The following is a 26,585-nucleotide window of genomic DNA, read 5'->3' on the forward strand; positions in this document are numbered from 1 at the left end:
CACAAACTAATGATAAAATAATATAAATTATAGGATTATTAATAATTAGTAAACATTATTAATTATCATTTCATTGTTTGTTAACAGTAAAATAACAAGACGTTTAATTAACTTTCAATTTACCATTTATAAATTAGGGTTATTATAGAGTGTCTTCCCTGTTTCCTCCCCTCCTCCTCTCCTCCCCTCCTACCTTGTCGATCTTGTCCAGCCACTCCTTGTTGGACTGCAGCTCGGCCATGAAGGCCTGGTGTTTGAGCCACTTGCTGTGGAGGTTCCTGGCCTCGTCGTACGACATGTCCTGAGCCGTCAGCATCTTCTCGTTGATCCAGAGGGACAGCTGAAGACACACACACACACAGCAAATTATCTCAACTAAGAACCACAAAAATAAAAAAATGAAATACTCGAGGACTCTCCGCTGAGTTATTGCTGAACAGTTTTTCAGATGAAGTATGTGTGCTTTACCTCCTGGCAGTCCTGCAGGAACTTCTGCGTGTCTCTGTTGTCCTTTAGCCTCGTCAGCAGGTCGCTGGCAGCCGCTCGGTTCTTCTTGTGTCTGTAGAACAATAATCAATATGTTAACAATCTATATGAGTATTTTTCTGTGCCTACCTACACCCAGTTTTACCTGTAGGTTTAGAACATTACTGTACCTCCAGAAAGCTGCCATCAAACTAATTTGATCTGTTAAATATCCGATACATGGCTGCGGCTAACAATTACTGCCCATTATAGATTAGTCTGTGATGTATAAAAAGTCCAAATGAATAACAACCATTGCAACCATGAGTTATCAGAACGCAGACTCATGTCTTCAAATGTTTATTTTGTCTGATAAAAGTCCAAAAATACTCAATGCCTGTCATGTGAAATGAAGAAAATAAAGCAAGTCTACACATTTGAGAAGGTTACAGCGGTTAATGTTTGGTTACTGGATGACAACTGAAATGAACTATTTACTGATTTTCTCACAATCACTCTTACACACAAATACACGGCAGTGAATAACACAGATCCCCCTGGACAGATTAGCACTATCTCGGTCACCTCTGGTCGATGGAGTCCACCTTCTCCTGGATGCGCTCGGCGTTGATGTTGCCGTCGGTTACCAGGCGGCGTCCGGTGTCGACCACACCGGCGATCTTCTCCTCGTTGGCGTCCATGGTGGTCATGAAGTCCTCCTGCTTCTTGATGGCGGCCTCGGCCCCCTCCAGAGTGGTGGGCATCTCGGTGTGAGCCAGGACGTACTCCTGAAACACACACACACACACAGTCAAGTCAGCTTTTTTTGTCATCTGCACAACAACATAATGAAATTGGCAATGAAATTCTTTGTTCTCAGGCGCCCTCCAACAATGCTACTATAATATGTATAAAAAAAAAATAATCACACAATACATGAGAATCTAAGATTATTATTATTATTATAAAATATACTACTGTGGTATTGTAATAAAGACAGGATAATATGTATGAATACAGTACTGCAGTATGAGCAGGTATAAACAGGAAGTGATATTCAATTCAATATGCTTTATTGGCACGAACAAGGACAATATTATCATAAAGTAAGTAGAAGAAAGACAGTAGAAGAGGCTACGTTAACGTGTAATGAGCAAGTTCAGCCACTCAATGGAGCCTCCTGCCTCACGTGGTGAAATGATGACAGGGTCAAGGGGCCTTTTAATGATCTATAGTGCATGGCGCAAGTGCATTTAGGGCCTGTCCAACTCCACTTTTACCAGTTAAACAGCGCATAATCTGGGCGTAAAGTAAGGCGCAAAGGGGTTGTATTTAGTCTCTTAATTAATCATACAGTAGGTATGTTTTGAGTGTAACGCAAATCAAACCAATCAGAGTGTCATCTTCCATTCCCTTTAAAAGACAGGGGAGCCAGCACATTGGCACATTACTATTTAAAAGGCGGATTCAGCAAATTAGAGAAGTGAGACGTTTTCTGCTGAGAAAACGGATCTGTTCGGGCGCGATGTGAAAGTGTGTAAGCAGTACGTGGTCCACTGCTGGTGGACTCTCTGCCTCCGCCGTCTCCCAATCCTCTGTCCCATCAACAACTCCATTTGACTGGATTTGACCAAATGCACTGATAACCTACTGAACCAGTGCAGGAGGCATGGGGTGGGGGGGCAAAATTAATTATATGATGGAGATGCTTTACGCATGGACGCGGATCCATCAGCCTCAAAACCGATTTTTAGGGGGAGAGGGCCCTTAAACTCTGAAGTAGCCTACTTCAGTCTACACTCGCACACACAGAGGGATGATGAGTGGAGACGCCACAGAGGCAAGTGTGTACACTCTCTGGTCATGGCGGTCACGCCAGTAACCGGAGGAACGTTGAGAGCTTGCTGCAGGTTGAGTAAGCAGACTGCATGAGAGCCTCACTTCATTATATTCCATTATAATGGAGCGCTGCTAAGCATCTCTGTGTGTGTAACAAGCAGAGTGTGCACATGTTGTGAGCCTGCCTATGTCGTTGCATCTTACTATCTGAATAATGCGCTCTTTAAATAGCAGGAAAATACTGCGCCAGACTTTAGACCAGGTTTTTGTTGGTCGGTCGCTTTCTGCTGCCTCGAGACAGCAATTCGCCAAGAAAAAAAAACGTGACCACACCTCATTTTAAGACCAAGGCGTGAAAATGAAAAACTGCGTCGGTCTGACAGTAGTAATGAGAGTTGTGCTGCGCAGTGCGCCTCTTTGCTCCGGGTGTAAGATATGGCCCAAAATGTCCAAACTAAATATTTGGAGATTTGAATCCGATTTGATGAAAAGTAGAACATAATGTTTGTTGTAACTTTTGAATATGTAAGCATTTAAATAAAGGTATTTGTCAGGTAGAATGTGTGACCTGTTAATCAGTGAAGGTTTTATTTGATAGTCCAATTGAAAAACATACAGAAAGTCATTTAAACTGTCGCTGTAATGAAGGCCTTCTACCACTTGGTGGCAGCCTCTGACCTTCTCATAGTCAGAGGATCCAGTCCTGGTGGATGGAAGGACGAGAGGTGAAGGACAGAAAGTCATCTGAAATATGTCCTTTCTGACTTAAATGTCATGTTTTGTCCAAACCGACAGTTCAAACGCAGAGACATCCAGTTAACAATGACGCACGAAAGAAAAGCAGGAAATCCTCTTTGATTAATTATCAGCATGTCGATTAATCAACCAATTGTTCCAGCTCTATCTTTTAACTGCTTATCCTGTACAGGGTCAAGTGGGCTTGGAGCCTATCCCAGCATGCACTGGGTGAGGGGTGGCGTACACCCTGGACAGTCTGTCCCAGGAATAGTGTGTGTGTGTGATATAGATCTGGTCTAACACACATGATACTGGACTGGACAGACGCCCAGTCAGAGATTTATCACAGTGAGTGTGTGTCAGTATCTCAGGACTAATGAGAGAATGGTCACTCTGTGGTCAGATCACATGACAACAAGTGCAGGTGTGATGACATCACAGGTTTACCTGGTTGTTGAGGAAGGCCTCGGCCTGCTTGGTGTCCCTGAGGAACAGCTGGTAAGCGTGGGACTGGGACAGCAGGTTCTGCCGGTTCTCCCACATCTTGTGCAGCTCGTTCCAGCCGGTGTCGAGCGCCTGCAGCCGCTGCCGCAGGAACATGTACTGCGCGTCCGTCTGGCCCTGCGTCACCATCTCGCCCATGTCCCGCATCTTCTGGTAGTCCTCCTCGTAGTTGCGGATTTCGTTCTTGATGTTTTCGTGCTGGGTCAGCAGCTTCTCGGCCTCGGCCAGCGTGTTGGGCATGTCCTCAGAGGCGATGGCCGTCTGCGTCCGCGACAGCCACGACTGGAAGTCGTCCAGGTCGCGCAGGAACTGCTGCAGCTTGCTCGCCTCGCCCAGGGACTCCTCCCGGTTCTTCATGGTGTCCTGGAAACAGAAAACAGAGGGGGTCAGATATTCACAGAGAAGTTTGTTTCGATCGCGTATGATGAGCCCTTGGTTAGAAGACTTTTCTAAATTTGCTGTTGATGCTTTAAAACAGATTTCAGGTGCTCATGTACGCTGTGATGATACCCTCCTACCTTCATCTCGTCCCAGACGCTGGTGATCCCGGCCAGACGTCCCTTGATGGCCTCTGACTGCTCGGGGTGTTCTGAGGCCAAGCGGTCCGCTTCTTTCCCCAGGTCGCCCAGCTTGTCTTCAATGGCGGCCAGGTCACGCTCCATCCCAGTCAGCTTCCTCTGCAGAGCCATGACGCCGGCCAGGTCGTTCCCCAGCTCCTGGGTCGACTCGATCACCTGGAGGAGGACAGGGAGCGCGGGGTGGGGGTGGGGGTGGGGGGGGGGATAGTCAAGAGTTTTATTACAGTAAATAAATCACTGCAGTGTAGCAATTGTACCATTTTGACCATGCTGATGGCAGAGGTGGGCCGTCAGGGCCAGAAAGGTCTTCTCTGCTGGCCGAGACATAGACTGAATCTGACTGAAAAATATATATTTTTTTATAATTTCATATATTTTCATGAATGCTATGCTTCAAAGTTTGTTCCCATCAGTCTATTAACGTCAGTTCATTGCTACTCTCTCTCTCTCTCTCTCTCAGTTGTGCTGCTTTAAGTGCAGCCCAAATTGGAGCTTTTATTCAATCAGATCCCCACATTTCAATTTAATACCACTTTGTTTTGCCCTTTTATTCTGGGTGCTTTGTAATCAGATGTCGCTTTAGCTTGGCTAGTTTCATGGCTTCGTTCGCTAGCAGTTAAAGACACATGACGCATTTTGGTCTCCCGTTGCTGTTCTCAATAAAACCATACACGATGTACAGTAATTGTCGTCATATTTTCTCAATTTAGCTAGTTTGGGCTAAACGTAACTTGTTAAGCAGCAACAGGAACGGTTCAATGTACCCAGAGTGAACTGATTCATGGCAGATTGACTTGATGTGTCACAATCCTATCAGAGTCTCTATTGGCCCAAAGCTAACAGGGGTGGAAGTAATGGACACAATATGCTTGTTTTATTAGCGCAAGTGGTCCCCATCTGTAGATATGTACTTTTTAACGACACAGCACAATTTTATAATTTGTAGTAAATTATTTTGCGGACCCCCTGACAGAGTTCCATGGACCCTTGGGGGTCCCCGGACCCCACTTTGAGAATCCTTTTTTTTGGCCGCAGTGAAAATGTTGTTTTTGAAAGGCTAAACACCAACAAATATGGATTGAAGCAGAATATTTCATGAGATAAAATGTGATGATTCTCAGGCAAGTTCTGCAGTTATAAGGAGCATCTTTTTTTCTCTATGTTTCTAAGCAGGTTTATGGATTTTGCTCCGTTGGTACCTTGGTCTTCTCTTTGATCCAGGACTTGGTCTCGTTACACTCCAGGTGGTAGTTCTGGACGCCCAGAGCCGAGCTCAGGCTGTCTTTCTTCTGGTCCACCAGATCTCTGAACTGACTCCACCTGGACGGACGGAAGGACAGACAGAGACACCATCAGCAACAAAATGAGCTCCCACTGAAACTGAGCCAGGTACCTGCCAGGTTGGTTACCTGCTTAATCACTTTTGAATTACTTTATTAGGATGACCTGAATCTCATCTAATCACAGTGTGTTTACCTGTTTAATTCTATCATATTCAGTCACAGTCTAAATTTATTTTTACCTGATTTGTCTTTATTTACCTGTTCATGTAATTAAAACTGCAGTTGTTACTGTTCAATCTCAGTTTAATAACCTGAGTTATAATGTAAAGATATCCATTAAATCACTTGATTTATTCTGTTTGTCTTCCCTTTAAATACATTTCAATGTAAGCGACCTATTAATTCCTCGTTTTGTTGCATGTTTAATGCAATAATTTACCTTTTTTATCTTACCAAATTTAGCTTTTCAATCTCAGTTTGACAACCTGAGTAATCAAAGTTTATACACCTGCTGAATCCTGGATTAGGTCATTTCTTAATCAGTTTATTTACATATTCAATCTCAGTTTATTTAACTGTTTGATCCAGGTTTACAAGTTTGTTTAATTCCAGTTCACCTCACTTTGCTATATCCCAGTTTTGTTGCCCAAATTGTCAATAATTCCTGTCTAGTACCCTTTTTACCCACAGGCTGTCAAGTGTGTAGAACCCCCCCCCCCCCCAAAAGGCTGAGGACACTAGCTGCTGAACCATAATCATGGCACCTGCACTTTATGATGATCCACTTATTTATTTGTCTACTTTGTGATTTGAATGTTTTTATGGTTGCTTTTAATGTTTGTTTTTACTGCAAAGAGCTGCTAAACTGTTTTTTCGTTGTTTTCAATGACAATGACAATAAAGTCTCTATTCTATTTTAATCCCAGTTTGGACAGCTGTTTAACCCCAATTCATTACCTGATTATGTTTTATCTCATCTTAATTGCCTGTTTAATTCCAGTTACAGTCCGTGCTAAATAACTTCATCATTTGAGCCTCCCCTTAGTCTAAATTTAGTTTCCCATTTAACCCAAATTAAAGTTAACTAAATTGCTTTTTAGCTGTTTATGAGCTGGTTTAATCCCAGTGAGGTTACCTGGTGTTGAGTTTGTCCTGCTGGGCTTTGATCTCCTTCTCACTGGGATGTCCGCAGTGGATCAGTTGCCTGGCAACCTGGTTCACCACGGCAACCCGGGACGCCTGGTTGTTCATCTCCGGCTCCAAACTCTCAAACCTGCACAGAGAGACAGAGAGTTACATAGAATGACAAACATCAGCATTTAAATTATGACTTTTTAATGTTTAATAAAAGTGACAAGTTCTGTCAGTAACACTTCCTTTAAAGACCTAAAGCTAGTGAGTGTGTCTTTTAATAGAAGTGTTGTTTATGTTGAGAAGAAATTAACTGTTTTCCTAAATATCTCGCTCTTCCAGATTCTCCACACATAGTTTTTATGTTCGTACGGCTTATGAGGTGTGGCGCAAAAAAAAACGCTGGCGCTGTGCCGTTATGAATCTCCCAGAGAACCTGACATGGAGAGGGCAGAGGAGAGTACCGGCAGCTTGTGAGAAGCTCTGGTACGCAAGAAAAAGTGTCTGTACACCAAGGAGTAAAATGAACAAGTGCCTGACAGACACACTTGGCTGACAGACAACTAAAGTCCCCCGTCGTGCAATTCCACCTTAAACTCAAAATTAAACTAACTGTTTAAACAATAAAACAAGTTTCCTGCTACTGTTCAGAGGAAATGTCTGATAATATCTGCTATATCCCGATGTATTGGGCAAAGAGAAGCAAAGCTTTTTATAAATGCTTTTGAAAATGTTCGATGAGTTCAACAGGTTTGATGACGCTATTGAGAGAGAAAAAAAAGGGTGAGGTAAGCTTGAAGTGAAAAGTGTTCTCAGCTGCAGCTTCAGCTGTTCAGTTACACACACGCACACACAGTTAACCAGCGTCTGGGAAAGGATCCATGTGATGCTTTGTGGTCAAACAATATAGAGAGACAAGTGGCTGAAAACCAGAATCAGAGGCTTCTGTGAACCAACTGTGTAACCACAGTCCAAAATACACACATACACACACACACTCACACACACACACACACACACACACACACACACACACACACTCTTAAACAGTGTGGAACCTGCAGTCTGGTGTAAATAACAGTTTACTGCTCTGGCTCCCACAGTCCCACTGGGACCAAACAACAACCAGCTCAAACTGATGGAGCTCAAACTGGGTTTAAATTAAAACCCTGCTGGTTTTACACGTTCAATTCTAATAACTACAAATTATCTGTTTTACATTCCTTCTCATAATTCACCAAATCCATCATCAGTGCTCAGATTGATTTGTTCCTCTCGGGTAGAAGGGACAGTTTGAAAATGTTCGGTGGTGGTGCTGACAAAGTAGAGCTGTCAATTCATCAGTGATTGATTTGAGATTTATGAAATTGTGATGGACATTTTTCACTATTTTCGGACATTTTATAGACAAAAATCGCCCATCTTTTAAGGATTTGAGAATCCATTAGGGAACGGTAAAGTTTTAACAGAGGAAACATTATCTTTCTGACTGACATGCTGTTGTTTGTCCTCTTGGATTGATTTTTGTAAACGAGAGAATCAAATCAAATTAAGAGAATTAATCAATTCTATAATGTCGGCGTGTCCATAAACGCACCATCAAAGGGGTTAGTGGATGAGTTGTTCACTGTGGAAAATGTACAGCAGGTTTACTATTTCTTTAAGGAGAAACAGTATGTTTAAAGAGTACTGGGACTTTAAGGAGAAACAGATCATGGCAACATGTAAAACCCAAACTCTTGGCTCACAGATGTTGCTTGACAAACACAAAGCGTGGCCTCCGCAGACAGCTGTGTGACTGAACTCACCGGTGCTGGACGACCTCCAGGTCCTCCAGTTTCTCTGGGATGTCCATGCTGTTGAGCCACTGCTCCTTCTCGTCGATCCACACCTCGCAGGCGCTGGCTTCGCTCAGCATCCTGTAGAGAGCCAGAGCGTCCTGCAGCGCCTGCTTCCTGAGCCGCGTCAGCTCCACCACCTCCTTATAGCGCTCCTCGATGCCCGCCAGCCGGCTCTGAACCTGCAAACACACCCAACACCCACCGAGGCCATCAGTAATCGCAGAGAAACTAAAAACCAAATGATGAACACGATGACACGGAGCTCGTCTCGGCTCTCATTTTAGACTCCTCAGCGGTCATTGTCGTGTTTTAGCGGTGTGTGTGTGTCGGAGCTTCACCTCCTCAGAGTTAGCCTTCTCGGGCGGCAGCGTGCGAGACTGTTCGTGCAGCGCCTCGATGACAGGCTGGTAGCTGCCGATCTCCTCGGCCACGTCCTTGTGTTTCTTCACCAGAGCCTGAGTGGAGAACTCGTCGTGGCCGACGTCCACGCTAGAGACGATCCGCAGCACGTCCAGCATCCAAGTGTCGATGTCGTCGGCATCGGCCTGCAGGTAGAAAATCAAAAGTTTAATATAATCAATAAATCAATAAAGTCAATATTTATTGTCCAGGTGTCAGCATTTCTCCTGCAGACCAGAATAATGAGGTTCTTCTCTATTCATTAACCTGAGCAAAAAATTTATAAAATGTATTTTTTAGGGCTGTCAAAGTTAACGCAAATTCAAATGCCACAAAGTTCTTTAACGCATTAATGCAACTTGATTTTGAGCTTGTAGCGGGCTCAAGATACTGGTATCATATGAAACTAGAAAAAAAGCTAATGAATGGGCTTCAGTTTGCCATGGTATGATTTGAGCATATTTTTTATGCTAAATGCAGTACCTGTGAGGGTTTCTGGACAATATCTGTTATTGTTTTGTGTTGTTAATTGATTTCCAATAATAAATATATACATACATTTGCATAAAGCAGCATATTTGCCCACTCCCATGTTGATAAGAGTATTAAATACTTGACAAATCTCCCTTTAAGGTACATTTTGAACAGATAAAAAAATGTGTGATTAATTTGCGATTAATTACTATTAACTATTTTCATTGATTGAAAGCCTTAGTATTTTTTTTGTTTCCTTTAACCAATGTTTTATATATGTATGAAGATGTCTGACCAGAACAATTTTTTTTTTTCAGGAGAACAGCAATAAATATTGTTGTCTTTCAGGCTGCTAGATAACTGGGAAGAACTGAATCGTACAAGGTGGAAGACACACCGAAACAGCGAATGGAAAGTGTCGCTTTGTGTTTTCAAATCCAACCAATCGATTTCTACGAGAATATGTGAAAATGCTGCTATGAAAAGTGTTTTCACCTGGAACTGGTGCTGGTTGCAGGCCTCCTGCAGACGAGCTTTACGGACGGCAGAGAGACGCTCCAGAGCCGCCCACTGCTCCTACAGAGGGGGGAAGGAAAGGAAGGAAGGAAGGAAGGAAGGAGTTAGGAAACAATGCGATAGTTACGTCAGATGTTGGATTTACTTTTAAAAAACAGATTTAACGTTTCCTCTGAGGTGCGGCGTACCTGGATGTCCTGGATGCGTTCTTTGATCTTGTCGGCTCCAAAGTGGTCGTTGGCCACCAGCTCCTCGCCCTGTTTGATGGTCTGCTGCAGGTGGGCGGCTCGCCCGCTCATCTCGTCTTCGAAGGCTTTGTGTTGACTCAGCAGGCGCCGAGCTCCCGTCAGGTCCTTCCCATAATCCTCGGAGGACAGGATCTGCTCCTTCTCCCTGATCCAGCCCTCCTACAGACCGCAGACACACACACACAGGCGTCAGTTACATCACCTCAGAACTAACTTTTGAATTCTGATGAAGCCAACTGAAGTGTCTATAAACTAACAATAATTATGATAAAGTAATATTAATAACCTCTTCGGCCATTTCCCAGAAGAACTTCCAGAGGCGGCGGGACTCCTCGAGGCGAGCTCGCCGCTCAGCCGCCAGCTGACTCAGCTCCTGGTAGCAGAAGTCCATGTGAGCGACCCGGTCCCTGATGATCTGAGGGTCACAGGGCTTATAACCTGAGGAGGAAGAAGAGGACGAGGAGGAGGAGGAGGAGGAGGAGGAAGAGGAGGAGAGGATATTATTGTTTTGCTCATTCATTTCTGTCTGAACAAACAACTAAAAGATTTAATAAATTTAAAATGTCTTCATCCATCCGTCTGTCTGTCCGTCTGTCTCACCCTCCATGTCATCGGCGAACTTCTGCGCGTTGCGGTTGACGGTTTTGACGCGGTCGGCCTGGATGCTGATGTCGGCCTCCACCAGAGCGTGTTTCTGCAGCAGGTCCTCCACACCCAGCAGGTGTTTCCCGTAATCCTGAGAGAGCAGCAGCATCTGCAGGGAGAGGTCAAAACACCCTCTAATGATTGTAGACATGTAGGATTTAATGCCAATAAATTAGTAGTGCACTAATATTGCCGTGTTCAGTTTCTACGCTGCATTTTAACAGCGAGTCACTGGATCAGATTTTCAGGATAGTCTGCTGAATCTCTTTACAGCAACACAGACACAGAGGGCGCTGTGGTGTAACTCGGTCCATCCTCCTCTACTGTATCTCCTCAATCCAGAGCCAAACACGTTCATCACAATCACATCCTGCATCCTTTTTTTTCTTCCACAACAAAACAAAATGTGGAAACAGACAGAAGTGGCTCAATTTAAACCTGATCCGTCTCTGACTGTAAATCCAGGATGAATAAGATGTCGCCTTACCCAAAAGAACAACTCCAAAGTTCAGAGAATTAGGACCTATTTTGTCAATTATAATTAAAAGTGTTCTCAATTCACCTTAACCGACCAACTCATTATTTTTCTGAGGAAATATTAAACACGTTAAAGTCGACTTTCTACAGTTCAGGATGTTATACAGTATAACGTGGTAAAAAAAAATCAGATTCAAATCAGGGAAAAATCTGATCAAATGATAAATAAACAAGACTGAGAATCTGACAAAGATCTCAGCAACAACAGTTTTCCACAATTGCAACTCCAGATGTGTTCGAAGGTTAATCCCCCCATCCTGATTGGACCCGTGGATCCGTACCTTCATCTCGTCCATCCAGTCCATGATGTAGAGCATCTCCTGGAAGACCCTCTGCAGACCCAGGGTCTGCTCCAGCCTCAGCCTGCGGGCCTTCAGCAGCTCCAGCAGGTACTCCCACAGCCGGATCACGTTGTCCTTCCTGGCCGTGATGCGTTTGATGTCGTGGTAATTCTCCGACTCCATCTCCCTCGCCACGGAGACCACCGCCTGCACCGGTGAGAGGGAAGGGATGAACGGACAACTAAAGACACGTGGTGCCTTGTTTTGGGTTCCTAACACTACAACACATGTCAGAAACATAAATAATAGTGAAATGATAACAGTGAAATTTGATTTTTATAAAACTACAAACAAAATCAATCTTTTGATTTGATTGTGGAATGAAGACAAAATACACCCATCTCATCATGGTTTAGTCCCTTTTAATCAGGGTTTAAATGCATCTGATCGAGGCTTAGATCTGTGCCATCAAGGTTACTGATCCGTGTTTGTATCGATCCAATCAATGGTCCCGTCTGATCAAAGCTTCACCAGTTTGTTCCAATGTGATTCTGCGTCTAAAGCTGCTCTCCAGCCGCGTTGAACTGACCTGAACTCGCTCCTCGTACGCTGCGATGTCCGTTTCTATGGCTTCATGTTTCTTAGTAGCAGCTTCTACGGCCTGCAGGTCGAATCCAAAGTTATCCTGGAGGAGGAGAGGGGAGAGGAGACAACGAAGGGAGAGGAGAAAGGAGACGAGATGAGAGAGGAAATAAGAAAGGAAACAAGGAGCGGAGAGGGGAAATGAGACAGGAAGAGGAGAGAGGAAAGGAAACAAGTAGAAGAAAGAGGAAAGGAAACAAATAGAGGAAAGGAGAAAGGAAAAAAGAAGAAGAAGACGGAAAGGAAACAGGAAGAGGAGGAAGGAGAGGAAAGAGGAAAAGAAACAAGGAGAAGAAAGGAGACAGGGAGAGGAAAGAGGACAGAAAACCAGGAGAGAAGAGAGGAAAGGAAACAAAGAGAGGAGATAGGAAAGAAAACAAGGATAAGAGAGAGGAAAGAAAATGAGGAGAGGAGAGAAGATAGGAAACAAATAGAGGAAAGAAGAAAGGAAACAAGAAAAAGGAGGAAGGAAAGGAGGCAAGGCGAGGAAGGAGGAAAAGAAACAAGGAGAAGAAAGGAGACATGGAGGAAAGAGGACAGAAACCCAGGAGAGAGGAAAGGAAACAAAGAGAGGAGATAGGAAAGAAAACAAGGATAAGAGAGGAAAGAAGAAAGGAAACAAGGGGAGGATATAAGGAAGGACAGAGGAACACAATTATTATCATCATACGACTTTTATGAATGGATTAAAAATAACAATGAACATGAACAGGACTAACTGACTGCTTCTTAATCTGACAGGTTTATACTATCACATGATCTGGAGGAAAATATTTCACAATATAATATTGCAACGGCACAAAATGACACATTTTGTATATAAAATATAGTGAAATTTTTTTGTAAAATCAGAGAATATGGTAAAAAGGAAATGTGTGTGTTACCTGGGAGACCAGCCGCTGGTTCTCACTCAGCCACGTCTCTCTCATGGCGGCTTTACGGTCGAAGCGTCGGGCGAGCTGCTCCAGCTTCTCCTGACGAATCAGCTCCGTCCTCAGAGCCAGCTCCCGCTCGTGCTCCGCCTTCTCCAGACGCTCCCACGCCTAAAACAAACACACACACAATATCATCAAATCAGTATTAACACAACGTTAATAAGTATAGGTTTTGAAAGATTCCAATAGGTGGATATTGTTATTATTATTGTATTGTAATCTTAATTATGTTGTTATTATTTTCCTTTTCATACATACATCTCTGACATTGTAAATACTGATTTATATTTTTAAGTACAGTAGATTTAATGAATCAACCCGTTTGGGGATTTTCTCATATTTATGCAAATAGATTTTTTTTATCTTTATGTTTTTTGATTGTTATTTTAATAAATAGAAGTCAAATGTTATGGGAAGAAGGGTTTTGTTGTCATCCATTTTCAAATGCACCTGAACTCTCCCTCAGGTGTTGAAATGATAATGAAATACTGAGTGAAATAAGACATTGTTAATATTAAAATGAAGTATAGTCTGTATTTACGTGGAGAATTTAAACAATAAACCATTCCTCTCGATCACAGACACATTAGATGATGAAAATGTATATACCGTATATAATAGAAACGGTGATAGAGTACCTTGTTGATGTCAGAGATGAGCTTGCCCTCTCGAGGAGTGTAGACCTTCTGGTTGTTGGCTCTCATCTTACTCTGGATGGTGAACAGAAGAACCTCCAGGTTTCCCTTCTCCGTGAACCTGCACACACATACACACAATCAAACGGTGAATATGATACATCATTATATTATTTTTAACATCACTGTGTTTTAGTTTCAGACCTTTGGTCTCAGTTTCTGGTTGAACGACGCCTGAGCTGAAAAAAATAATGGCAAACTTGCGCAATACAGTGAAGTCTAATTCATCGACTCAAACTGAGTCGTTTGAATCTGATTGGTTCTTTCCAAGCGGACTGCGAGGCAGTGATTGGTAGACATTATTACAGGATTACAGCAGCTACAGATGACGGCTCTTTTCTGGTCCTTTTTCAGAGCTCATCAGTAATGGATCGCTGTCGGGGTGTAAAGACCATTTCAACCAATAGAACAAATAGTGGAGACTTCAGAACATCGTCAACCCTGCCTTTAAGTATGTGAATATATAGTGCAAAATTTTCACATTGTCTTAAAACTCATTTTATCATTTGAACTAGATGATGGTGAGGACATTTGTCTTCAGGTTCATTTAGCCGTGTGTCAGGGAGATGTAACCACAAAGTCTGAACCTCCCTCATAATTACAAAACGCCACGTTTCTTCTTTTTACTGCAGCTGCTGGTATGAAATCATTTCCAAATCAGATCTGCTCCGACTCTTTCCAGGAAACATCGTCTACATTTCTGCTCCGATTCAGACTCAGCTGGTTTGGTGGGAAAACTTCTTCTGCAAACAGCTTCGGGAGGTTTAAGACTGGATCTGTAAACCCCTCACATTACCAGATAATCTAGACGGACATCGGTACCGACGGGTCCCAGACCACATTTCTCCTCTGGTTGTCGGGAGGGGTGAATCGGGGATAAAACATGTGTAGACTGAGCCTAGTTTTTATCACTTCTCTAACCAAAGACACATAGTGGGAAAAAAGTAAACCAAAGATACTCGATACTTTAGAGACGCGATTCTTACTGCTAATCAGCATTACTATTAAGATTAGCCAGTAACACCATACACCATGGTAAAGTTCTCATAGTGTGTGTGTGTACAGTGTTCACTGACTTTGGTGGTTTCTCCACTGTGCGGTACGTGTTGAAGGCCTGCAGCTGCTGCTGGACTCCCACCAGAGAGTTGGCAAACTTCCTGTTGTTGAGGATGATGATGGTCTGTTCGATCCACTCCAGCAGGTCTGACGCCAGAGACTCGTACTTCTCGATCATCTTCTCCGTCTCGATGGCGTTGTCCAGAACCTGGAAAAAACACACCAGAGGAGGAAACATGATTTAAAAAAAAAAAAAAAACACCAGCATGGTCCTTTAATGTCTGCTGAGGTGAGAATATATGGGAGGTGTGAGGAGGTGGGTGGTCACCTTGCCGATTCTCTTCCCCTCCACCTTCAGCGCCTTCATCTTGGAGAAGTAGTGGTAGTAGGTCACCACGTAGGTGATGATGGACTTCTCATCAGGGTGGTCCACGCTGATGTCTATGGATACACACACACACAGAAAACAAAGATCAGTACTGTATGAACATGCAGGTGTGTGTGTGCAGGGGCGCCTTAATATGACTCGAGGTCCCCAGGGGCCCTCCAATCTCTTCACAATATGCCACGGCAACTTTAATTCAGAACCCCCGCCTTCAACAGACAATGACAAATATTAAATGGAGTGCCCTCCTGATCAGTAAACAGAATATGAAACTCATCATTACAAGACAATACATCAATAAGTCAAGAAAAAGATTATTGGTTAAAGGTTATTGAGCCCAGCAGGCCTGTGTGGAAACACAAGAAGTTCAGTCTTTTCAATTAAAAACCCACAAACATCACAGACTAAGAACCGTCATAAATCTTGGGTAGAGGTTTGGGGGTCCTCCCCCAAGAAAACTTGAAGATTTTTGAAATAAAGCTATGCAATTTTACATCATTTCGGATCATTATTATTACTATAGATAACGCCTAAAAAGCTTAAAAACAAAACTTTCTGCACTTAACATAATCATTATTTTATTATTTATACACATCACAGCCTTCGTCTGAACATTTAATTCTGTGAAATCATATTTAGTAAATCAATAGAGCATATTAAGAAAACTTTGAAGTAATGTTTCATTGATTATATTCATTCTAGCCTATAGCCTAGACCCTGGGTTCCCAGCTCCACACCTCCACACCTCCTACCTGCTGCACTTCTCTCTGCTCTAACACACCTGAACCCACTGATGCTCAGCCCTGATCCGACAGTAAGGGATGCCGAATCGCACCAGGTGTGTTCAAAACATACTACTGTTGTGTTATTGATTTATTTCCCACTGCTCGGAGCCAGTTAACTGATGACGATGACAGCGGTGCGCAATGGTAGATGGGCTACAGCGAAAACACACGCATGTTACGGATTCACAGTGTTTAGAAAATAAACATTTATAACGCAGGCAGCGACAGTCCTCTGGTACAACTACAGTAGGCAACCTAATGTTAATTTGTCACTCAATTAGTGTGATGAACATCGTGTAATCAGTGCTTATCATCGCGCATTAGTTAACACAGTGACTAGATGATTCGCTCTCATCGCTGATATTATGTACTGCTTTTGGGGGACATGAACATTGTATCGATACATTACAGCGGCCTCGTTCTCTCTCCCCTTCCCTTCCCGTGCCGTGCGTCAGCTCATCCAGCCGTATAATAACAAGGAAAACCCTGATGTTATACATATTTTTATGCTCGTGTCTCGTGAGGCCCCCTGGAACTCGGGCCCAGGGCTTCAGCCCATTGTGTGTGTGTGTGTGTGTGTATGTGCGTGTGTGTGTGTGTGTGTGTGTGTGTGTGTGTGTGTGTGTGTGTGTGTGTGTGTGTGTTGTCCCTCACCCTCGGCGTCCAGCAGCTTGGTGAGGCCCAGGTGTTGCTCGGCCAGGTTGAAGGCATTCTGCAGGTTGTGATGAGCGTTTGATTTCTTCAGCTTATCAAAGTCGATCAGGTCCGGTCTGAAGACAACAATAAACACTTCATAATTAATAAACTAGAATGACCCCCTTACAGTTGTGTGACTCCACCAACCAGTCATTTTCAAAGTCCAAAATGTCATTACTTCATCATTTGATCCTGTTAGACATTTTTGTGAAATTGTCATAATTAGCATATGAATTCTGGAGTTATTGAATTGAATGAATTCTTAAACGTGTTTTGTGAGGTCGCAGTGACCTTTGACCTTTGAGCACTAAAAATTTGAGTCAGTTCATCCTTGAGTTCAAGTGGACGTTATGGTTATGGCGTTCATGAGAATGGGATGGACGTGGGAGGCCTAATAAAATTAGAAAAAGAGAAAAGCTCGTAGCCAGCGGGAGTTCCCTCAAAGGGGAGGACTACAGGATGTATCTCCAAAGCCTCCTCAACACAGCCAGGGATAAAACTCTGGTGGAGATTCTGGTGAAAACTTTAATTATTTATAATGCTGTTGGCCTAAAAGTATTGTCAAAATACTGGAATCAGATTAAAATACAATGACAATTTATCTCCCTCACACAAGAGGACAGCCCTGGCTCTGATTGAAACTCTTCCCTACAGTTTGCTCTCATCGGTCTTATTCAGCTGCTGTGACCTACAATATGACCTCACTATTGGTCGCTTGTAATGTTGGCGGGATGTGGATAAGTGACTAATATACAGCTGTACTCGTCTTCAGTGTTTTCCTATTAAACTGTTCCAACTGGAAAGAAAACAACGATTCCAGGTCAAGTGGAGGTTTCAGTCGAACACAAAACCACAAATGATCAATGACCACTTAACCAGGGCCGTCAGAGTCAACGCCGTAATAACGCGGTAACGCAAATTAGTATTAACGCCACTCATTTCTTCAACACATTAACGCTCAAATCTAAATCTCTCAAATATGAAATATGCTCAAATCATAACATGGCAAACTGCAGCCCAACAGACAACAACAGCTGTCAGTGTGTCAGTGTGCTGACCTGACTATGACTTGCCCCAAACTGCATGTGATTATCATAAAGTGGGCATGTCTGTAAAGGGGAGACTCGTGGGTACCCAGAGAACCCATTTACATTCACATATCTGGAGGTCAGAGGGGTCAAGGGACCTCTTTGAAAATGGCCATGACAGTTTTTCCTCTCCAAAAATTTAGCGCAAGTTTCACAACCTTAAAAATCGCACGTTGCTTTAATGCGTTAAAGAAATTAGTGGCGTTAAAATGAATTTGTGTTAACGTGTTATTATCACGTTAACTTTGACAGCCCTATTTTTTTTTTTCTCTCTGCTTTTCTTGCCCGCCAGCAGAAAGTGATGCCATGAGACCAGTTTGAATGCTGCTATAATCATGTGAAACATTCTACACAAAGTAGCTTTAAAGAGAAACTATCTCATCACCACTTTATTATCCATAAACAACATCACATCGTTCCTCATGCTGTGCCGTACCACTGAAGACAGTCTGTCCTTTAATAACTGCAGAGTCTCAGCTGATCAGTCAGCAGACTGTTTCCCTCAAACCAAACTAAGACTTAAAACATGTCTTTATGCACACTGCTCCAAATAGTATTGAGAACAGTCCCGCAGCAGATAGAAAAAAAGAAAACTTCATTTTCTTTAAGTCCAAAGACGCTCCACTTCTGTTCAGTGTAGGGCTGTCAATCGTGATTGATCGCATGATTGTCCATAGTTAATCACGATTAATCACAAATTAATTGCACATTTTCTATCAGTTCAAAATGTGCCTTAAAGCTGCAGGGGGTAGAAATGGAGCAAATATGATTAAAAAGAGTTATTTTTATAAAACGGTCACTATATCCTGACAGTAGTGCATGAGACATGTAATCTGAAAAAATCATGTGCCTCTGTGTCCTCCAGTGCTCCTAATGGCATCTGCAAGAGTTCACAGACCGGAGGAAAACAACCGATCAGAGCCGAGCTGGAGCCTTGTCGTCTCTGAGCAGCTGTCAATCACTCACAAACTCCGACCAAACGGTCAAACTAGGCAGCGCTGATCAAATAAGAATCAATATTCTGTTACTGTAATGCCTATTTCTCTCCTCAAATGTTCTCAGAATCATCTTGTAGTGTACTGTTAAGCTGTAAAATGAGAAAGTTTGTGACCCGGCAGCCATGTTGAGATCAGTTGAGGAAATACCAAGCACCACCCACCAGCCAATAGGAACGCTCTCTCTCTCTGAAATGACCCGTGATTGGCCAAAGTCTCCCGTCACGGGCTAGATTTTCTAAAGTGCAAAAGTCCAGTTATCTCTCAGAAGGTTATTATGGAATTTTTTGCCCAATGATTCCAAAAATGTTCTGCCTATTGAAGCTTTAAATATGGATCATCATGTGATTAACCATGATTCAATATTTTGCATGCGTTGAAAATGCAGTTTTTATTAGAAAAAGGTTAACTTCAAACATATGCTACAATCTTCTGCCTGTATGAGAACAATGAAAGTGCTTTCACTAATGTTTGGTCCCAAATTAACATTATTATCGATGAACAATGAATGTAAAATGATTCAATGAAGTAGAGTTGTAGTAGTAGTAGTAGTATTAGTAGTAGTAGTAGTAGTACCTGTGTTTGTGGATGAGAGCGTTGAAGGCCATCCCGTCTCTCCAGCTGGTGCTGAAGTTGTGGATGTTGACGTTTGGATATCTGGACAGGAAGAGGAAATCACAGCTCGTAAGGTTCTCATGTCGGACCAACGCTACTGGAAACGGTATTTAACGGCGCACTCTTCGTCTTTTCCATATCACATCGCAATAATTTAGCGATGTCAGTAAAACTAAACTAACGGGACCGTCACTGAGGGACTGTTGGACGTTACTCTGCACAGCAAACACAACTAAAGCTTTTAAAGATTCTGGTTAATGGTGGAAAGATAAAGGCTGCAATTTGTTACTTCAAGGTGAGGAACAGGAGGCAACAGGGCTGATGGGAAATGTAGTCCGAACTTTGGAGAGGCACTAACAATAAAACCTGAAACTGATGTTTAAACTCTCATGTGGACTCTCACCCTGCCGTCTTCATCTGACACCAGAGCAGCAGAGCATCTTTAGCCGACTTCTTCTCCTTGTTGTCCTCCGTCTCCACACTGATGTCCTGGATCTGAGACACACAAACACACACACACAGACAGACAGAGTTAAAACCGATGTAACGGACTTTTAGCGAGAAAGACAGCCGCCAAATCTTTCCATCAGATAAATTTGAAGTTCATTTACAAACTGAAAAGTTAGATTTTGTTTGTGATTGTCTTGTTTAAGACAATTAAAGGCAGGGTTGGTAATGTTGACAAACCAGCAAGAGTACATTAGATTTTGGAAAAATGATCCAACCTAAAAACCCAGGGCAGTGTTGCCAACTCTTTTCCAATGAAAGTAGTTAGCAGCACTACCTCCAAAAGTCCAAGTCGGCAACACTGACAGTCTGTCCCTTCAGGCCTCCCTCCAAAGACAACTAATATAACAAAACATGTTTTTAAAATCTTTACCAACCCTACCTTTAACTTGACTTTATTCAACGTTTGACGGTTGATTTAAATGCATTCATGCAGCACTTTGAATTAAATCAGTTTTTATCTCATTACTGAAAAGACATTTATAAAGGCAACTGGATAAATGACACCACAGCCTGGAGAGGAGGAAACAATGCTAAAGAAAACCACTAGAATCAGTTCACTTTACGTTACACAATTTGAATATTTCATGTCATCACCGACAAAGTAATAACCATAATCAAATGTAGGGAATAACAGATTCATTTAACAGCAATAAATTGTGCATTAAGTATTCATCATACATAAATCCCTGCTGCGGTTGGATGATCGGTTTGTGTTTGATATTTTCCCCAAAAAAACCAACAACACACACATGCATTGCTGTAAAAAGATTAGGAGTATAAACAGACATCATAGCATCCAAAAACTAAATCAATGACTGAACATTTCCCAACTTGTTGCTTTTTAAACTCTTTCACTCATGCATGTGTGATCCATGATGTCCACCACTGACATGTGTCCCCTGCCTGCACAAACGTCCTCACTGACACTCTCATTCCTCTGAATTCACATACAAAAAACACACATCATCTCATTTTCTAAAGATGTCCTCACTGTCCATACATGTGCAGACTTTCTAAACATGTCCTCACTGTCCAAAAATGTCCTGATTTTCTGAAGATGTCCTCACTGTCCAAAAATGTCCATACTTCATAAAAAATATCCTCAGTTTCTAAACATGTGCACTTTCCAAAGATGTCCTCAGTGTCCAAAAATGTCCTGATTTTCAAAAGGTGACCTCACTGTCAAAAAATGTCCATACCAAAAAAAATATCAGTTTTCCAAACATGTGCACACTTTCTTCACATGTCCTCATTGTCCAAAAATGTCCTAACTTTCCAAACGTGCACACTTTCTATAGATGTCCTAATTTTCCAAACGTGCACACTTTCTAAAGATGTCCTAATTTTCCAAACGTGCACAGTCCAAAAATGTCCATACTTTATAAAAAAAATAACCTCACTTTCCAAACATGTTACAAGTAAAAATCTGCTTACTTTATAAAAACACCTCAAACGGCGTCATATCTTAGAATAAATTTTTTTTTTTTTAAAATGGCAATGCTTTCTAAAAGTCCTAAAATAATATCTGCTCTTTCCAAACACGTCCACGCCTTCTTAAACTGTCCTCCCTGTCCAAACATGTCCCTGCTTTCTAAAAAATATCCTCACATTCAGGAAAGACCCTTAATTTCCAAACTGTCTTCAAACCTAATATAAGAAAGTACGAGACACCTCACCTTCATTGACGGACATCCATCAGTTTCAGCCTGACAGAAGCGTGAGCCACATCTGAGCCACAAATCAGCAACATCATCAACACCATCAAAGCATACATGACACGCCCACACACACACATACACACACACACGCACACGCACATAGATCCAGTGGTCCTGCTGTCAATCTGCCCTCGGCTCCATTTCACCCGCTGCAGGATTTAAAACCACTAAAAAGAGTTTTTTAATCCTCACGGCTTATAAAAGCTAAATCCTTTTCACCCAACTGTTCACTGTCCCTGATGATGACATCATCACCCGAGTGACACGACAACCCGATCGGCATACAGTAAAAATGACGAGTGTTTTTCTGACTGGGATTTCAGTGTGTTTCACTGAGATCCATGCGTTTGAAGCAGATAAAGAAAAAAAGCTCAGGGACGTGACAAAGCGAAGGAGCAGTTGAACAGTCTTCTCACTTTAAAAAAGATATTTGAAATGTCCAAATAACAGTAAAATATAAAGTCATTAAACGGAACTAATCTTTCAGTACGTGATTAAAGATGTCACATTTTCAGTATTAAAAGGGATTTAACATTACACCGACTGCTTTCATATCTGCAGAAATAATAAGGAACTTTATCTTTTAATTACAAATATAAGTGATGATTAATTTTCTGCTTTATGATTAACATCTTAACACACTCGACACAGTGTTGCCAATTTATTAGGTACAGCTGATAAACGTTAAACAGTCATTTTGTTGTCATTTTGTTTGACCTTATACTAAAAGGTGTTTCTATTATTTTGTCCAACCCCATTTATGTCAATGAGGCTGCCAGAAACAACTAGCTGAATAAACTGTTGGCTGACCCACAACACTCTGTTGATATAAACATTTTCAGCACAGTATATCAAACTGATTATATTTGTGCTATTTTGCATCCCCTTTGAGCAAGCAACTTGAGATGGAGTATGAGGGCCATACATGAGAGGCCTACTGCTCCGATATGAATATACTGAAGTTGTCCACATGGATTTTTTATTACTTTTGGGATCTAAAATAGCAATGCAGCCCATTATATCAAAATGGAATCCGATGGCCCAGATGAGGCCACACTATCAGGATCTCAGCTGACCAAACTGAACTAATTTATCCCATTTTGGGATGCAAAATAAGTAAATTGACCCCGTTAGACTGTACTCCTTTAACTTATTTTGGTATAAGGAATAGATGCTGTCCAGAGTATAAGGATCCAAATGGCACGCATAATGACATGTTCAGTTGAGAACATGTTACAAAATGTGTAAAACGTATTTGGGGATGCAAATTAAAACAGTGACCAATTCACTATAAGCAAATGACTCAGGTGGGACACACAGATATATCACAGTTTGTGACATTCTGTTATTTGGATGTTAAAAGTAATGCCACATTTTAGATGTTTAACATGACTGGGATGCAAAATAGTAACAGCAAACCATTAACTACAGCCGAGAGGACGCCCAAAGTAGTGAAGTAGTGAATTTAATTAAAATACTAGAATGGCCTAGATAGGGCCCAGACCGACTCCATTTGCTCGACTCATTTATGGATACAAAATGTCACAATGCCCTGTCACTTGAAAACGGAAAGTGAAGGACCAAATCACCCACATCATCATCCAATTTCAGCAGATGTCACCGAGTGCATTTACCTCATCTCGTGATGCAAACTGGCGCGGCTGCCTCTTACCTGGAAGCGGAGGATGATGGTCCAGATGAGCCCCAGGGTGAGGCGGTGGTTTCCGTCTACGATGTCGTGGGAGCCCATGTTCTCCAGGTGAACCCTCTGCTCCTTCAGGAACTGCAGAGCCTTGTCCACGTTCTCCAGACAATGGATCCTCATCCGGCCCTTGGTGGGTTTGGGCTTAAAAAAACAAAACATATCATGGATTATTTAAAACCTTCAAAAACAAGGAACCGTGAACTGCTGCCTGCTGCCAAACGAAGATGAAGATGAAGATGAAGAAAACCAATAGCAGATTTTGTTTTGACAGTGTTCTTTGTTGAGTTTGTTTTATTATGCAAGAGAACAACTTTTACTAAACAATATTATCAAACTACTGTATAATCTCAGTAGAAACATCCAAAAACAGGAAAACAGCTGTTAATAGTTATAGGAATAAAAATATTAGCTCACATTTATCTAGTTTACATGTATGTTTGGCAAAACTACGGCCATGAACCAAATGTTGCTGCTCATTGATTCAGAAACAAAAAGATGTTTAGTTGCACAAGCAAGGACCAGAACAGCTGTGTGATCTGAAGAACTGGGAAGTGAAAACCAACTTCTTCTGTAATGTACTCTGTACATGCTGTGATGAGTTTAACATTAAATGACTCAAAAAACAAACAACGGTTTACAGATTATCAAACCTGGAATGATTGTTGAATATTTATATTCAGGGCCCGCGAGCACCGACAATGTTGGGCCAGTGAAGGCCCTATTGAAACTGTAGGAATTCTTCTTTTTATTTTTCACAAAAAACATGCTTGAAAAGTTGTTAAACTTGGCACACTTATCAGACGCGGTGAAAAATTCGATATTTTAAGGGTCTCGGGCTTGGGTGTTGCAAAATGACTCACTAGAGCCCCCTACAAAGTTGGAAAAATTGCGCCCCTCGTTTTGGTTTCACCTACATGTATGAAATTTGGAAGGCAGATGTAACATGTGGAGACGCACAAAAAAAGCCTGTTGTAGGTATACCGAAAAACCCAACAGGAAGTCATTTTTAATTCAATGTGCGTTTTTTGGCCATTTTTGGCATTTTATAGGCCGTGTACTTTAACAAACTCCTCCTACAGATTTAATCAGATCGACTTGAAATTTGGTCAGGACCATCTTAAGACCTTAAGGATGAAAAGCTATTCAAATGGTGAGTTTTCACTCAACGACCTGACCATGGTGGGCGGCCGTTTTGAGCCATTCACCATGAAACAGGAAGTTGTTGTAACTCCACTGTACATAATCCAAGAGTTCCGGTTTCATTGGAATCGGCGTCCCGCCAGTACCCCGACCCGCCAGAAGATGTGAGGGCCCGTTCATCGCTGCTTGCACCTTTAAATTTAAAATATTATTGTCCACATCTACAACCACCACTCCTTCAGATATCCCATCACAGTCAGACAAAACAACCTCTTATAAACCTTATATTACAGTTATTGACAGAATCTGTGAATTTCAATTCTACAGTACAAACTCACTGGATATTAGCAGTTTGACCTGAAATAAAGGAATCTTTATTGGTCTTATCTAATAAATCATATTGAGAGATTTAGTTTTGGAAAAAAAGCTGTGAAGGTGAGATAACTGGCGTCCACAAACAAATACAGAAAGAAGATGGAAATGGTACTGTGATAACAGACAGGACGTGTTGGCATCACTTCAGAGTGTCGGTGAGGTTTTCCAGCTGACAGAATGAAATATGATGAATGAAGAGGAGTCAGATATTATTATTACTATGTCGCTATGATAACCTGCTTTACTGCAGAGCTCCAGATCCTGCATCAGACAGGTCTGACAGCTCTGCAGTTACACAACAAACAACCAGTAAACAACAACAGAAAATCCACCGTGGGTGAGAGAGAGGAGTACTACCAGGGTTTTTTAGGTAGAACGGAAATTAAAGCTGCAGTAGGCAGAATATTTTTGCATCATCGGGCAAAAATTCCATGATAACCTTTCAGCATATTGCAATTCAAGTGTTCTGAGAGATAACTAGACTTCTTCATCTCCTCATGGCTCTGTGACGGGAGACTTTGGCCAATCACAGGTCATATCAGAGAGAGAGAGAGCGCTCCTATTGGCTGTTCATTCAACGGAGGCAGCTGTCAATGACATACAAACTCCGATCAAACGGCCAAACTAGGCAGCGCTGATCAAATATGAATCAACATTATGTTACTGTAATGCCTATTTCTCTCCTCAAATGTTGTCAGAAAGATATTGTAGTGTACTGTTTAGCTGTAAAATGAGAAAGCTTGCTCCGGCGGGTGGGCGGTGCTTGGTATTTCCTGAACAGATCAAAGAGGTGGATCGTTTTATCTTACTCTTAGTGCTTGGCTTAAATTCTATTCTTTTGTTGTATACAGAGTTTATTATATCCATACTGTTATATGAAAGAGCTGCAATATCTTTTTTAAAAAGTCCATCTGTGTTTTAACCAGCCTCTGTATCATGTCGGAGTGATGCATGGAGGATTAAAGTAACAGGATGTTCTGGAGGAGCGGAGCACTGATGCAATTAACACGGATCTAATAACAATGACACACAAGTCCATCTGGTCAATATCTACCTGTAAACTGAAGGAAAGGTGTGACCAGCTGGTGATTATCAAACTAACTTCAGCCTTCTCTTTGACTGCTTCCTCTCCTCTTCCTCTGCCGTGCATCCTCGCCTGAATATGACTGATGAAGAACTTTGATAAAAAGGGTATTTTGAAAGACTTGAGGAGTTTTCTCAAAATTTTGTAAAAGATGATGGTAATATTTTATACATTCAGTAGCTCGTAAAGTTTTATACATATTTTTTAAACAATTTCTTCTGAAGTTAGTGGACACAGTCTTTATTTCAGGTGAGGCTCTGTTACAAACTGCTGTCAGAAAATAATCTCTTTTGTTGTACTTTTTAATTATCATAATCATGTTTTTTTTTTTGTCTTGATGTCTTTCTGTTTTAAATGACTTTACATCTCGCAGGTGGTCTATGGTTGAAAATGATTCCTTTGACACCGTCATGTTTAGGGTGATGCTGTTTGAATATATAAATAAAACTAAACGCCGTAATAATAAATAACTATAATCAAATAAATGTCTGAGCTGTCAGAGCGGCGATGTTACATCCTGCAGGCCGTCCACACCACATGTCCTCTGTCCAACACTGACCATCCGAAACTACAACCAGGACTCCATCCAACAATAACACGGCTGTCTTTGCTTTTCCTCACACAGACACATAAACACCGCCCGGCCAAAAGTCACTCAGTGATCCAGGCATCTGGACTCAAA

At 41.9% G+C, this 26,585-nt stretch overlaps 1 protein-coding gene across 4 annotated transcripts in view; it reads right to left on the reverse strand.

Moving 5' to 3' along the window:
* LOC141773666 (spectrin beta chain, non-erythrocytic 1-like) overlaps positions 1 to 26,585 on the reverse strand; it is a 149,520-nt gene that overhangs the window by 30,171 nt on the left and 92,764 nt on the right. For all 4 annotated transcript variants that reach the window (XM_074645578.1, XM_074645577.1, XM_074645576.1 and 1 more), the window contains 23 exons: positions 23,272 to 23,445; positions 19,775 to 19,866; positions 19,333 to 19,413; positions 16,632 to 16,747; positions 15,136 to 15,248; positions 14,828 to 15,015; positions 13,695 to 13,812; positions 13,006 to 13,164; positions 12,069 to 12,164; positions 11,480 to 11,686; positions 10,617 to 10,770; positions 10,303 to 10,454; positions 9,957 to 10,175; positions 9,748 to 9,828; positions 8,718 to 8,924; positions 8,347 to 8,558; positions 6,543 to 6,680; positions 5,324 to 5,444; positions 4,065 to 4,280; positions 3,490 to 3,909; positions 1,051 to 1,253; positions 469 to 559; positions 194 to 340 (listed from right to left, as the gene is read on the reverse strand). In XM_074645578.1, the coding sequence (XP_074501679.1) occupies positions 194 to 340; positions 469 to 559; positions 1,051 to 1,253; positions 3,490 to 3,909; positions 4,065 to 4,280; positions 5,324 to 5,444; positions 6,543 to 6,680; positions 8,347 to 8,558; positions 8,718 to 8,924; positions 9,748 to 9,828; positions 9,957 to 10,175; positions 10,303 to 10,454; positions 10,617 to 10,770; positions 11,480 to 11,686; positions 12,069 to 12,164; positions 13,006 to 13,164; positions 13,695 to 13,812; positions 14,828 to 15,015; positions 15,136 to 15,248; positions 16,632 to 16,747; positions 19,333 to 19,413; positions 19,775 to 19,866; positions 23,272 to 23,445 (3,705 nt within the window). The remainder of the gene's footprint in view (positions 1 to 193; positions 341 to 468; positions 560 to 1,050; positions 1,254 to 3,489; positions 3,910 to 4,064; positions 4,281 to 5,323; positions 5,445 to 6,542; positions 6,681 to 8,346; positions 8,559 to 8,717; positions 8,925 to 9,747; positions 9,829 to 9,956; positions 10,176 to 10,302; positions 10,455 to 10,616; positions 10,771 to 11,479; positions 11,687 to 12,068; positions 12,165 to 13,005; positions 13,165 to 13,694; positions 13,813 to 14,827; positions 15,016 to 15,135; positions 15,249 to 16,631; positions 16,748 to 19,332; positions 19,414 to 19,774; positions 19,867 to 23,271; positions 23,446 to 26,585) is intronic.

The sequence above is a fragment of the Sebastes fasciatus genome, chromosome 9 (genome assembly GCF_043250625.1).
Source record: "Sebastes fasciatus isolate fSebFas1 chromosome 9, fSebFas1.pri, whole genome shotgun sequence".
In the NCBI taxonomy this organism is placed as follows: domain Eukaryota; kingdom Metazoa; phylum Chordata; class Actinopteri; order Perciformes; family Sebastidae; genus Sebastes; species Sebastes fasciatus.